The sequence below is a fragment of the Haliotis rubra genome, unplaced genomic scaffold (genome assembly GCF_003918875.1).
Source record: "Haliotis rubra isolate DU_JTF1 unplaced genomic scaffold, ASM391887v1 Scf126, whole genome shotgun sequence".
Lineage (NCBI taxonomy): Eukaryota > Metazoa > Mollusca > Gastropoda > Lepetellida > Haliotidae > Haliotis > Haliotis rubra.
In genome coordinates this window covers 1,840,145-1,854,330 of record NW_025765181.1, presented here as the reverse complement: position 1 = coordinate 1,854,330, position 14,186 = coordinate 1,840,145, and the positions used below count along the sequence as shown (strand labels likewise).

At 42.5% G+C, this 14,186-nt stretch overlaps 1 protein-coding gene across 1 annotated transcript in view; it reads left to right on the top strand.

Moving 5' to 3' along the window:
- The window catches only part of LOC124266488, a 39,466-nt gene extending 25,729 nt beyond the window's left edge, over positions 1-13,737 (top strand). The window contains exons 3-4 of the mRNA XM_046701287.1: positions 6,261-10,672; positions 11,573-13,737. Coding sequence (XP_046557243.1) covers positions 6,261-10,111 — 3,851 coding nt within the window. The 3' untranslated portion in view covers positions 10,112-10,672; positions 11,573-13,737. The remainder of the gene's footprint in view (positions 1-6,260; positions 10,673-11,572) is intronic.
- Positions 13,738-14,186: the final 449 nt, after the last annotated feature.

Here is a 14,186-nt window from a genome sequence, read left to right as displayed (position 1 = left end):
TTGACAGCTTTAACAATATTACTAGCGTTGTCTGTGGTGATAGCAGGACCTGCAGCCCATTTCTTCCAGCTCCATGCATCAATAGTCAATGACAAACTTTCAGCTAAGTTTTCTGCCGTGTGGGATTCACTGAATTTCTTCGTTTCTAGAGTGTAATTTTGGATTGTCCAATCTCTGTCAATAAAATGCGCCCGTTACTGCAACATAGTTTTCGATTAAGCCCTTGGACGTCCATGCATCAGTTGTAATGGATAGTGTTTCAGCTTCTTTCAGGTGTTTTTTAACTCTCACAATCACGTTTCTCATTATTGCTGGCAGTACTGTGTTGGAGAAGCACGCATGCTTGAGGGTAATGTATCTGGGCTCAAGCATGTGAATCATATTTTTAAATCCCTCATTCTGAACAGTTGAGAATGGCCTCATGTCACAAGCTAAGTATCCCCGATAGCTAGAGAAATAGCACCGGAATGACAAGCAGTCAATTTTACCTGTCTCATGACCTCAGTAAGTTTCATTTGCCCAGAATTTGTATTATTTAACTTCGTTTTTGGTTCAAGCTTTTGGTCAGAGTTTCTTCCGAAGTTTTGGTCATATCGAGTCCGTGTTTTTTTCGTTTTAAATGGTTTGACAGGTTAGTTGTATTGCCTGGATTTGTATGTAATATCTCACGTAACATACGACGCGACAAGTTGCCTTATCTTTGAATCTTTCCTCAAATCCAAAATGTTGCCATACCTTTGATTTTAAGTGGCATGCATCTGACAGCACCACGTCGTCTGCCATGCTTTCTCCAGTGACCAAGATAATTAATTCTTGCCAGCGAAGCGGAGAGATGCACGACCCTATAAAAGATCGTAACAATAGCCAATGAGATTACATGGTACATTGGCGGTAGCTATCTTTCATCCAATCAGCAATCTTGAGCGAGTCAACGACAACTATTTTGCATACAATTAACTCTCGTAGTGAACAGGAAATGTGTGTGTAAAGGGAGGTCCACTCCAGTTTAGTTTTAGTTTTCTAGCCGAATCGGATCGTGGGGAGACTGATGAAAATTAAGTTAAGTAAAATGATGCACTATTGAATTTTTTTGTTGTCACATATAAAATAAAGCGTGATTGAATACTCTTTTATAGCTAAAGTGTTTAATTTTTTAAAAATATTGCTAGTGAACCCGAATCGAAGTTTGGACATTGTGAATCGAAGATCGATTCATGAGTGTACGGTTCGGTTCTCGGTGCACCGAACCGAACCGTTGCAGTCCTACGTATAATATTCCTGAATATTAAGTTGGCCTAGTATCCACTGTTTCTGTGTGGTATCAATGTTTGGTCAAGTAGCGGCGTCCCTAACCGGATGTTATGGGTTGGGACTTCGCCTGGTTTGGTGTCCGTTTTTGTCATATTTGCAAAGCGTTTGCAATGGCGGACTACTGTTTGTTTACGAGGAGATTTTTGATAATTGGGGTGACTATGGAGTGCCCTGACAGACTTGTCTTGGTCCTACGAAGCGGATAACTATCCCAGCCTTTAATTGCCAGTGATGATGGACAGTGCCATTCCCGGTAAAGAGTGTTTATGTCGAGTTTCGTCAGTCAGCCGGGAGAAACAGTTTACCGAGGGTGCCAGACAGAATTGCCATGACGCTTTCACTTTTGCTGGGTTTACACGGTTCTTAGCTTACGGCCTCAGTTCAGAGGTCACTGTAGCTATGTCCGGACTGTTCGTAGGCATCGGTGTTACTACCTTCATCTCCTTTACGAACGTTCCTGGGGTCACTGGTCTTTTTTACCTCTGCCATTCCATCAACTTTATGAATGTTCTGGTAGACTGACGATCCCATGCATCGCATCTACTAACTTTTTTACTCCATCTGGCGGACCAAAACTTCATTTGGCGAACTATACGTTCCTACGATCACTGTTTATACGGCCTTCATCACTCTGTGTACAATGTGTACGTTCCTGTAGGTTGACTGACATCTCCATGCCACTAACCTCCTACATTCAGCACTTCTTCAGTGCTGTCATGGTAGCTTGGCTACTCGAACGTATCCTATCTCAGGAGAGATTTTTTCTTCTGTGGCAATAGTTGCTAGGCCTTCTGACGTCAGCTTAAGCCCCAACGTACAGAGGCCATCTCCAACTTCAACAGATACTGCGATTCTTCTACGCTCGTTTCTCGAGGTTGATAACTGAACCCAAAGGAATTGTTTTGCCTTCCTGAACCACTTCGTCCAGTCCTTCAGGGTGGCCCGCCGAACGGAAGGTCTGCGCTGGAGTTCTTCTTGGTACCTCTAGCACTCTCGCAACTCAGGATTTTTTGTCAGTGGCAAGAACTTCTGGGTCTGTTGACGTCAGCTCAAGCTTTGACTCTCAGGGGATAGCTTCAACTACGGCCTTTCCACTTTTTTCTGGGTCAGCACATCAGGATTGGCGTCCCTCACGCATTGATCTCTGTTCCTCCAGCGCTCCATCTCCATCTCCAGTGGTGGTTGGATGGGTTGAATATTTCCAGTGGAGTCTCTTTAAGGCCATTTGCTCCAGTACATCGCCTGTACATAATCACTTTTCTACACGGGTGAGGAGCTCACTTTCTCGATCAGCAAGTGTCAGGGTTGTGGTCTCCCGCAGACCGTGCATGTCACATCAACGTTTGCGATCACTCTTTGGCATCACCTGTTACAATCAACCAAGCTTTGTTTTGATCGGACTATGCTGCGATCGTGTGGCACATCAATCGAATGGGATCCAAGGAGTCTCCTCAGCTTCTTTAGTGGACACAACAGTTTTTTCCACTTAGTGGACTCTTTCAACATCACGGTCCAGGCCAATCACATCCCAGGGTTGAAGTACGTCATTGCAGACTCTTTGTCCCGTCCGGTTCGACCATACCAGATGGGGTGGAAACTGCATCCGCAGGTTTTCCAGACTTTGTGCCTTCCAATGTCTGACCCGACAGTGGATCTGTTTGCTACCCGCTTTCCATCACCTGCTTCCGATATTCGTGTCGCCGCCCCCGGATCCTGGATCCTTTGGCCTGGGAACACAACGTTCTAGCCATCCCCTGGGATGACTTCAATGCATATGCGTTTCCACCAGTGGCGCTACTTCCACGCATACTGCTCAAGTTATGCACGACACAGCGGTTGACACTGACTTTGGGTCGCACCGTTTTGGCTCGTTATTTTGTTCCTAACCTGCAAGACTTGGCCGACCCATTTCATTACCACTTCCCGTCACCCCGATATTATGGTTCATCTTCACTCCGATCAGCTGCATGGTCTCCGCTCACACTTAATTTTCAGGCCTGGTGCCTTTACTTGAATCGCTAACTGCAAAGGGATATTCCAAGCGAGTCTCAGCGCATTGACCTTCTACCAGGCCACTCTTTGATGACTATGGAAGTATTTTGAAGCGTACTTCTAGACGATGGGTATTATATCTCCCACTACAGCATCGCCACAGATGGTTGCGGAGTACCTCCAGCATTCTTGAACTTCCAAGGAATTGACGGGTTCCAGCTTGTCTACGTTCCTGGCCATGCGTAACACAGTTATAGCGCCGGCTACAGGGGTGTGAAGGTGTCAACTGTCCTTGAGCTCCAGTTTCTCCTTAGATCTTACAAGTTGCTGATCAATCCCGGAAGTTCTGGCTACCAGCCTGGTACCTTTCCATGGTTTTTAATCATCTCATGTCAGAGGAGTATGAACCTCTGTCAGAGAAGGCTTTCAAGCATGTCATGTTTAAATCTTTCTTTCTCCTGGCTCTTGCGACTGCTGCCTGCATCTCCGAACTTCACGCACTGGATGTCACCCGGTTGCGTTTCGAGAGGACCAGACATGTCAAAGCCCTCCCTGGTTGAAGTGGGATCTCTTTGCTGAAACCAGTTGCCTGGACAGCTGGACAGACTATTCGCCTTCCCACCGCTGTCTCCTATTTTGGGCCCTGACGACACCGAGAATCTCTTCCTGTGTCCTGTCCGGACTTCACGGGTCTTTAACTGCCTCCATGGACCGTCGTAGGTTACGCAAGAGACTGTTTATTTCTCTGTCATCTGCCTCATCTACAGAAGTCTCTTGTACCACACTGACCTTCGGGATGCGATCTACCATCCTTCATGCCTACGCCTGTGTTGACCTTCCTCTTCCTACTACGGCCAACCCTCATGAGACAAGAACCTTGACCTCTCGGATTACGATGGCTCGACATAGAACTGTTTTCTTCACGGCATCATGGAGGGTTGTTTTTGGAGTTGGACTCGGTCTTTGTCTCACCCTACCTCCGGGATCTGTCTATCACTGACGTGGAAGGTCTTCACCATCTGGGTCCATTGGTTCTGGCGTAGCAGTTGTCGTCAGCTCGCAAATGCAGATAAGATGCAGTTCCTACTTTCGTGTAGGTTTTGCATTCTCTATATCATGAAAGATCTCGGTCCTATCTTTCTTATTGGTATGGATTATATTGGGCATAGACCACCTCACCTGTCTGCACTGTCATAGTTATGACTCGATAGACTGAGAGGCCAGTCTTGTGCTACATGCAGAGGTGGCCGACACTCCGCTTACTGACCCCTACTCTCTGAGCAATTACGTCAGTGAAGTGTTGATTTTCGATTACCTGCATAGTTTTCGAAGCGTTCTGCTCCTAAGTCCTTTCTCACCTTTGGTAAGTTAGGGGGATTGGTACTGAACGTTAAACTAGTTGAGCAACCGGGCTATTCCCTTTTTCACCGCCTTCCAGCGTGTCTGTGGGGGTAGTTTCGAAGCAGGGACTGGCCAGATTTAAGTCCTCGACTTTAATTCACTGGGGTCACCTGATAAATCGCGGGGCAGCAGGGCCTATTTGCCAAACTGCGTCCTTTTGCTTGTCAAAAGTTACGGCTGAAAACCACATTAATTCGGGAACGCCCATTCCCTAGAGTTGTTGTGCTGTGTAAGCCAAGGGGTTACATGAAGAAACCCATCTCAAGTTTGTAGTTTGCATATCGGGAGTTGGTGCTTTCTCCTGGCCTCCTTGGGTTATGCGTCTTCACGGTTGTAAGTACTGACAGGGTAATCTGCGGCCCTCCTACCAACCCAGGGGTGGAAATAACCCATTGCCCAAGTCCAGCGTTTTTTTCTGTCGGGCAAGCAAATTTCTATATCCCACTGTACCGGTGTCCAGTTGACTTTCCAATATTAATTATGTTGTTTATTTAAAAAAATCAACAAGAAACGGCCGGCATAGTGGAAAAATTATCAGGGCAAGTGATTTACATGTGCCACTGTACCGGAGTACACTAGCAATTTTAAAGTTATTTCCACCCCTGCAACCGTGGGATTGTGCATAACGTGAGATAGGATAAGTATATAAATATACAATTTATATTAAAATTTTCAAATTTTAAACTTATCCCATCTCACGCGATGGATACCCACCTGACCTGCCCCACATCACAGATTACTGGAAGCTCCAAGACGAGAATGACAGGTACAGACCGTCACGTGATGATCTGAGCAATCTGCACGCTTATTGAGATGATTGACAGGGACTGCTATCGGAGTGGGGCAGAGGTCGGGGGGTCAGAGGCCAGATAACTTTTGATTCAATTTAGCCTACAGTACGTTTCTACACATGGTCGTAGAAGAAGAAGAGAGGTGCATACCGTGAGATAGGATAAGTATATAATTATACAATTTATATTAAAGTTTTCAATTTTGAACTAAACAATGACTCTTCCAAAGTTTGCTTGCCAAGAGCACTTGTTTGGGATCATAGATGAATCCCTACTTACAAAGAAACTTATACTGCTTCCAGTAGAACATGACATCACTGACTTCCGTTGATATCAATAAATCGATTGGCAATGATTGATGTGATGTAACAATTGCACATGCTTTCCGCCTTTGAGGCTGTTTCTGCAAGTGTTACTTTACCCTCTTAATCCTCACACGGAAAATCAAAGCAAAATGAAGATAGTTATTTAAGTAACTTTTTTCAATTTGGAAACAAAACGTTATGAATCCTTTTTCCAAAGTTGGTCTGATGTTTTCATTCCATTCTGCGTTGAAATGAATGTTTGATCATGAACTGATTTGGAGTTAGATTGCGATTCATCGATATCGCTTTGACCCAAACAGGCTGTAATTTTCACTATTTTTTGTTTTTACACTCCAAATGGAATCTGTTTCAATAAATAGTCGAGAATGATTAATTCTGGCATTGATGTTTAGTATCTTCAAGAATTCCTTGTGATGCGAGTGTTTCTTTACATTTATAGATTCCGTATTGAACCAAAACAAGTCGTCAACCATCAAACAAGCCCTGGTTAATGGTTCTGTCTTTTATCCACAATTTACAATACGTTATCGTCCACAAGATGTCTCCCAGACACAGCAATGTCCAAGTGATGGTTTGTCTCCTAGGTTTCATAATCCACATTCTTCAACTCAAAGAGAACTTCCAGCAGATAATGAGCAAAGAATTTACCAGACGACACAAATACGTCCATCAGATCACGGTATCCAGAAACAAAATGACTATGCCGTGGGTTGTCCAAGCTCAACAAGTCAGTGTTCCCAGATGATGAGGCAGACAACGATAGCATCTGAGGTTGCGGCATACAGAGTTACTCAGAAAGGAACCTTTTCAAATATTGGTGATCAGAAGAAGACTGTCAGTACAAAGCTTTCTGAGGTTGTGGAATTTATTGTGGACCGATCTTACACAAAACCTGGTACGGCCAGTGAAGCTGCAGCTGAAGACCCAAACAGGTTCCGGGTACTACAGTCAGTATCTAGAGCCAGTACCCCAGACTCAGTCATCATAGAATCAGTTGAAGTACCTTGTGTGGATTCCAGCAAAATTCCAGTAACAGCTATCCAAGCATCAGAAACACTTCAAGCTCAAATCGAACGACGTCAGGGGCCTGTCACTCCGAGCATTAAGATTTTGGATTCATTTTCTCTCAGAGATTGTCCCATAAATTCAAAACATGATGTGGAAATGGCATCGAAAGAAACAGTAGCACCCATTGAAACAAGTAAAACTGATACATCTACCAAACCTCAGCCAAGTAAGGACATTATATCTCCCTCTGTCGAAACGAGTCAGAGTGTAAAACCTTCTAATCATATTCTATTGAGCGATCTGTGCCAGAAAGCTTTCTATCAGTGCTGTGTAGGTGAGTGTGAGCATAGCAGTGTGTGCCCATCAGAGTTTCAGGATCATCTCAACAGCAGGCATCCCAATGCAGAAGAATTCCTGTGTGTTCACTGTGGAGACCCTGCACCTTCCGCAGAGCTGCTCATTCAACATCTGCATCACCATGCAGACAACAACTCCAACTTCCACTGCAACTACCCCGACTGTAATTTCATTACAAGTCATCCAGACAGCTTTACCAGGCATTTCTATCATTGTCATGACAAAGGGGACCGTCATTTGTGTCTTCTGTGTGGGCAACTGTTTCAGACTGCTTTGGAAATGCTAATCCACATGAAAGCAAATTTTCTCAATATCGTGAAATGCCCTCACTGCTCTGCCAAGGACGTGACGAAGAAGAACATTATGAGACACATGGGTGAGAACCACCCTGATAGGGGGAAGCTGGTGACAGTTTCTAGGCAAATTGTGTGTCGGGAACGATTAAAAAACTGTTGGCCAATGTTGCAGAACAGTGGAAGGGATCAGAATACAAGTGGACCAGTTCGTTCTCTTTCAGTGACACAGGATGTCATGAAGTATCAAGTGGTAACCAGTGATAGTGTCAAGTTGCCTCCGATGGTGGACTTGACAGGTGAAAGGAGTGAAGACATGTCAGTGATAGAGGCCCCATCTGTGTGCATGGATAAGTTTGTTCCGATCATGTCAGTCCGGGGTTCGGAAGATGGAATTTCAGTTACGAGGGTCAAGTGCGAGAATGATTTAGAAGAAAATGTTCAACATTGTGATGAAATGCCTGTATTGGAGCAGATGAAATGTGCCACAAATAGGTCTGATTTTGACACTGTACCAAGAGGTGCTCCTTCATCATTTGTTAAGACAGAAACAGAGGACAAGGACTGTGATGTAGATGTCAAGAAAGATGGCATAGATTCAGATCATCCTGTAACAAGAAGCAGTTGTCGACTGGAGAAGGATTCTATAAGTTCAGAAAGCAACACTGGAAGTGGAAGTGGAAAGGGTGAAACGGTCAAAAGTGAAAGATTTGTGTCTCCATCTTCAGATGCAAGGAAAAATAAATCCCTGAAGAGAGTCAATGTGTGCAGCAAGTGTGATTTCTATACCACCTCGGTGGGACAGATTTACAAGCATGTTCGTGAAGTCCACAAGATGGAAGACATGTTCCAGTGCTCTGAGTGCCATGGGTATCTGTGTCAGGATGACGTCATCACGCACCATGTGAAGTACCATCCTGATGCTGACGAAAATTACATACCTAACGCCTTGAGACATGCATTTGACATCAGGTACATGAAGAAGACGAAATGCAGACAGTCGTCAGCTCAGTTGGAGATTGGAGAGGATACTTCAACGTCCATAGATCCTGTGGAAGATGTCACCAGTAGTCTCATGGCAAAGTTGAGTGAAGCCAAGGAAGGCGACAGACTGAAACTGACATCATTTGAGTCTAGTATTTTGAATAAGATTATTAATGAGAAACAAATTACCACATCCATAGAGAGTGGGCACCGGAAGCCGGATGCTGCACAAGTTAGCATTGTGAAGGAGGCTACAATTCCCATGGTAAAGCCTAACCAATCAAATAAGAAGCGCCGTGTTTCAATGCGCAATAAAGGTTCAAGGAAACGGCAACGCTTGGAGACACAAGAAACTACCCAAGAGGGGACAGAAGATAACAATTGTCAAAAGGAACTGGAGACCTGTTCTGGAGAAGCAGATACACTGCAAGAGATTTCAGAGGATGATTATCATTCTGATGATGACACACCTTATAATGATTATCCCAGTGTTAAATCAGAACATCTGTCTCCTAACAGAAGCTCATCTGCAAGTCAAGTAATGTCTCCCAAGATCTCTAAATCTCCTGTGCCAACACCACTTAAAAAAACTGAATCTCCTCTGGAACCATCGCCCAAAAGGAACCAATATCCTTTAAGAGGGCAGTCTTTGAAATACCAATCTCCAGTGAAAGGTCCATCCCCCATTAAGAACAAATCTCCCCCCAAAGGATGCTCTCCCAATAAGTTTTTGTCCTCTGTTAATAATCCTTCAGAAAAAGCATCATTTTCCGTTGAAGAAATACTGGTGGACAAGAATCCGTATCCAAGCAGCTACCAGACCCCCAAAAAAGAATCTGTTGATGAGACATCCGTTGTTGGGAGTCCATTGCCAATAAAACATTGGTCTCCCGTCAAAGTAGACTCACAGGTAAATGAGGGCACAGGACCAAATCTGACCTTCTCTCAAGTGGACTTCGACGATCCTTCATATGAGTTCAGATGTAAATACTGCACCTACAGAAAAGGGTCTTTAGACAAGTTTCTCCATCACACATACTATCACTTTCACTACAAGCCATACACATGTGGCTTCTGCGACTTCAAAGCGTTTTCACACAACCGTGTCGTGACACACATCAAGTGTGACCATCCAACGAAAGCCAACAAACCTGTTGTGAAGAGGGTTGAAAATGAAAAAGCTGAGGCAAGGTGTCAAAAGACTGCAATGATTTGTTTCATTCCAAAACATATTGAGGATGTCAGCCTGAGGCGACGTGTTATGATGAAGAAAGAGAGACAGTTAAAGAAGATGAAGTCAGAAAAGAAGGAAGTTAAAGTCAAGACTTCAAATTCAGTACAACATAAAAAACAATCAAATAAACTTGCAAAGACTAAGTTAAAAATGATGGAAAATAGTTCTGTGAAGTTATCAAACAAACCAGAAAAAGAAGGATCGTATCTCTGTCCGTACTGTCGGACAAACAGACCCTTGATGACATGGACAAAGGTTGCGATAGAGATCTGCTACCATATTCATTACAAACCCCTGAAGTGCAACTACTGTGATGAGCTACAGTCAGCCTCTATGTACTGTGTGCAGAAACACATAGAGAAAGTTCATCCAGGGAAGGAGGTCATTGCCAGGGAAAGACAGAGATCCACATAAGGAAAAAAGAATGAAGGTGCTTTTACAGAGGGCCTTGGAAATCTCCCAGAAATACAGACAGGAACTGAAGAGGCAAGAACTGAGTTTGAAATCCAAGAAAGTGAAGAAGAAGCCTGCTAAAGTAGCAAGGCATCCAACTGAAGGTGGTTGTGGAGGTCAAGCTGTGTCAGCTTCTGACGTGACAGTTAGGAACACCTCTTGCACCAAACAGACAAGCTTGAATTATGCCGTTAATAGCACATCTAAAACTGATTCACCAAGGACTTTAAATACTGGAGAAACCTGTGTAAATTCTAAGGACACAGCTGCCCATTGTTCTGAAGACCTTGGTGACAAGAAATCTGATTCTCACGAGGCCCTGTCTGTTTCTCCCGAGGACATGACCGTCAAGAGGTCCCATGAGTTGTTCAAAGAGACGCGAGACGATTATGGCGGAGTATTGTATGAGTGCTTAAAATGTGAATACACCATACGAAACCTGAAGTCGATGTACTCACATTCCTACAAGCATCAGCCCAAGATCTTCAAGTGTCATTACTGTGACTTTGTAGCCTATCCAAGGTAAGATATTGTTCTGTACCTGAAGTGTCATGTAGCCTATTCAAGGTAAGATATTGTTCTGTACCTGAAGTGTCATGTAGCCTATCCAAGGTAAGATATCGTTCTGTACCTGAAGTGTCATGTAGCCTATCCAAGGTAAGATATCGTTCTGTACCTGAAGTGTCATGTAGCCTATCCAAGGTAAGATATCGTTCTGTACCTGAAGTGTCATGTAGCCTATCCAAGGTAAGATATCGTTCTGTACCTGAAGTGTCATGTAGCCTATCCAAGGTAAGATATCGTTCTGTACCTGAAGTGTCATGTAGCCTATCCAAGGTAAGATATCGTTCTGTACCTGAAGTGTCATGTAGCCTATCCAAGGTAAGATATCGTTCTGTACCTCTCCTGTTATTGCCCACACAAGTTTAGTAGTTGTTACGATTACAATCGGTTAGAGGGCCTGTATGCCCAGCAAGGCGCTACTCCCAGTACTAAGCTGGTACTCGGCTCCCTTTGCATGCTCGAACTTGCGATATGCGAAACGGGGCCCAGTTTACTTCCGGTACCAAGCATATATTCAGGAACCAATTCTGGTTCCAAACTGCGTGACCGCCAGATATGACGTAACTAGACCAGCCAAGCAAGTGTATGTTGTTTGTCACTGGGACTACTAAGGTCTGGCACTTGTTGAGGCAAGATAACCATAACTATGCAGAAATGACAAGTGAGTCGTATTGGGTCGAACTTTTCAGAATTGTTAAATTTCAATCTGTTGGATTAAACCTGATTTACTGTTGTTAACAACCAATCACGTAGCACTTGTTACGGCCTCTACATAACGATTCAGTTGTGTTGTATGATATTTATGATCATATTTTGTGTTCCATTGGTTTAATAAGAATCTTTTTGTTTACTTTTCAGGTCTACAATAATTTGGCACCAGAAACAACACCACTTCCGTTTGAAGCCCAAGGTGATCAATCTTGCTGAGGAACAAATGTCAAGAGATCAAAAGAATAGCGATACTGTGTGCTAGAGATAAACGTCTCGTGTGTGTCAGTCTCCAGTCGGAATATGTTCAAATATCTGTTGTCATCATAATCAAAATGAACTCATTTCTCCTGTTTCAATAGAAGGGGCATTATACTCCACGATCTGGTTCGGGGGTGGTTGGGTAGCCTATCAGTTAAAGTTTTTGGTCGTCATGCCAAAGACCAGGGTTCGATTCCCCACATGGGTACAGTGTGTGAAGCCTATTACAGGCGTCCCCGCCGTGATGTTGCTGGAATATTGCTAAAAGCAGCATTAAACTAAACTCACTCACAATCTGGTTCCTACTTATAGCTGAGATATACATGGTCTATGGCCAAGAAAAGAAATGGGTTTCACGTAATTTGGTATCAGCTTATGAGTACGTAGGCTATATATTTGTTTGTATTGTAATAATGAGGGCCTGTTAAAGCGTGATGTCAGTTGTAATGTTTCTCAAATGAGTTGAAGTTCAAATGCTACAGCAATGATAATATGCAGAAATGTTTTCTCAGGATGGATGAGTTTCTTGATGGATATTTCCAAGCTGTGATAAAAACATGTTGGCAAGTGTACAAAGTAATTTTTTACCTTCCATTAATCTGTGACTTTTGTCCGACTGAGATGTTCTGTCTTTGTCAAGAGTGTAATCATACACTCCAGTGTTTATGTATCAGTATAGTTTACAGGTAAACTGATTTTTAATGACTTTATTGTCATTTGACCGAGAACTCCCTTTAAATAGTATTTCATTACAGAACAAGGGTGGTGGGGTAGCCTAGTGGTTAAAGGGTTTGTTGTCACGCCGAATACACGGGTTTGATTCCCCACATGAGTGCAATGTGTGAAGCCTATTTCTGGCGTCCCCCGCAGTGATATTGCTGGAATATTGCTAAAAGCGGTGTATAACCAAACTCACTCATCACAGAACATCATACATCATACGAGTCTGTGGGAGTAGTTTCAATTGTGCTCTTAACTATGTGATTAACACTATCCAGAGAAGAGTCTGATTATGGTATTATCTTTGTTATTTTATTATTGAAATTTTTATTTGTTCCTGTAGACTGGTGAAACATCAATAGACGATTGGAATAACTTACAAAAGTTAATGCACCTGACCCTGATAAAACATCTCCTATTGCTAGCTGGGTTGAGTAAAGGTTGTTCTATGTACCTTATTGAATCAATGCTACTCTGTTTATTCCATCATTTATGGTATATTTGGTTAATTTTGTGATTCAGTCGAATTGTATGCTGTGAACCAGGTTGATATGTACGGTAGGGGTGAAAAGGTATACCGCGATATTAGTAGAACCGTGGTATTAGTAGAAACGCTGTATTTTGCCTTCGGTTTGGTATACCGTAATGCAATCGAAAAGTTCAGTATTTTCAGTTTTCGTCATTTTATTAACCTTTTTAAACGCTTTCTAAAATGTCTAGAACTTGAATAATTTTGTCAAAATCTTTGCATTTCTTTGCTTTGTTTAGCTCTTGTCAATTTTCTGCATTATGATCATGTCTCATGTACCGAACCAAAACAGACGGAACTGAAGGCCTTGTATGAAGGCAGTACATACTTTACCGTGGTAAGAGTGTACCTTTTCCCCCTAATGTATTGGCTCATCTTCATTGTTTTTCCTTCTCTTGCCATTGACTTTAACTTTTTGAAATATATGCATAATGTTGGTGGGTGGCACTGGTGCACAGTTTACTTTGTATGATTTCTTAAAAAATGTGATGCATTGTAGAAATTGAATCTGCTATTCATGAATTGTTTTTGAACTTTTTTTGGTTATAATAGTGAACAGTTTATATTGACTGACGCATAGTCATAATAGTAACTCACAAAGCTTATTAGATTTTATGAATAAAGTTTTATTTTTACCTAAATATTTTCTGTCCATTAGGTTGGCGCATGAATGATACTCAGATACTGTTGACTTATTGTATATCCAAGGAATTCTGATTGTCTGTACATACAGTGTTGATATATACATACAGTGTTCATTTGTACATACAGTGTTGTGATCTATAAAGATGTTTGTAGAATCATATCCATCAAGTCACTGTATGTAAAAGCTCTTAGACCAATATCATAATCAATTTATTCAAACTGTCATCACAAATCTTTAGCCTAAGAATTTTAAACCTCTTAGTGCTTTACAGATACGTAAAGCTTGAAATGGCCTTGAATCTAAGGCTGATCTAGGTAAGTCTTTCAATTCAGATTGTATATGTTTGTCTATTTATAGTCAGTAACCTAGGAGTTATATCCTTTCCAGATATTGTCATCCCTCATATTTTTTATATTCCTGAATTTATATTAGAATTAAACAAATGGCATTAAAGATTTTGTGGCATTAAGATTTGGAGAGCTTGGTGAAGTTCTTACTTTTTTCCCATTCTTGAACTCTGTAGTAAGCTCAGATTATGTAATTTAAGCAGGTAACATATGGATTTGGAGTGACAAGACTCAATATGCCTTTTAGCTGAACGTCAAGAC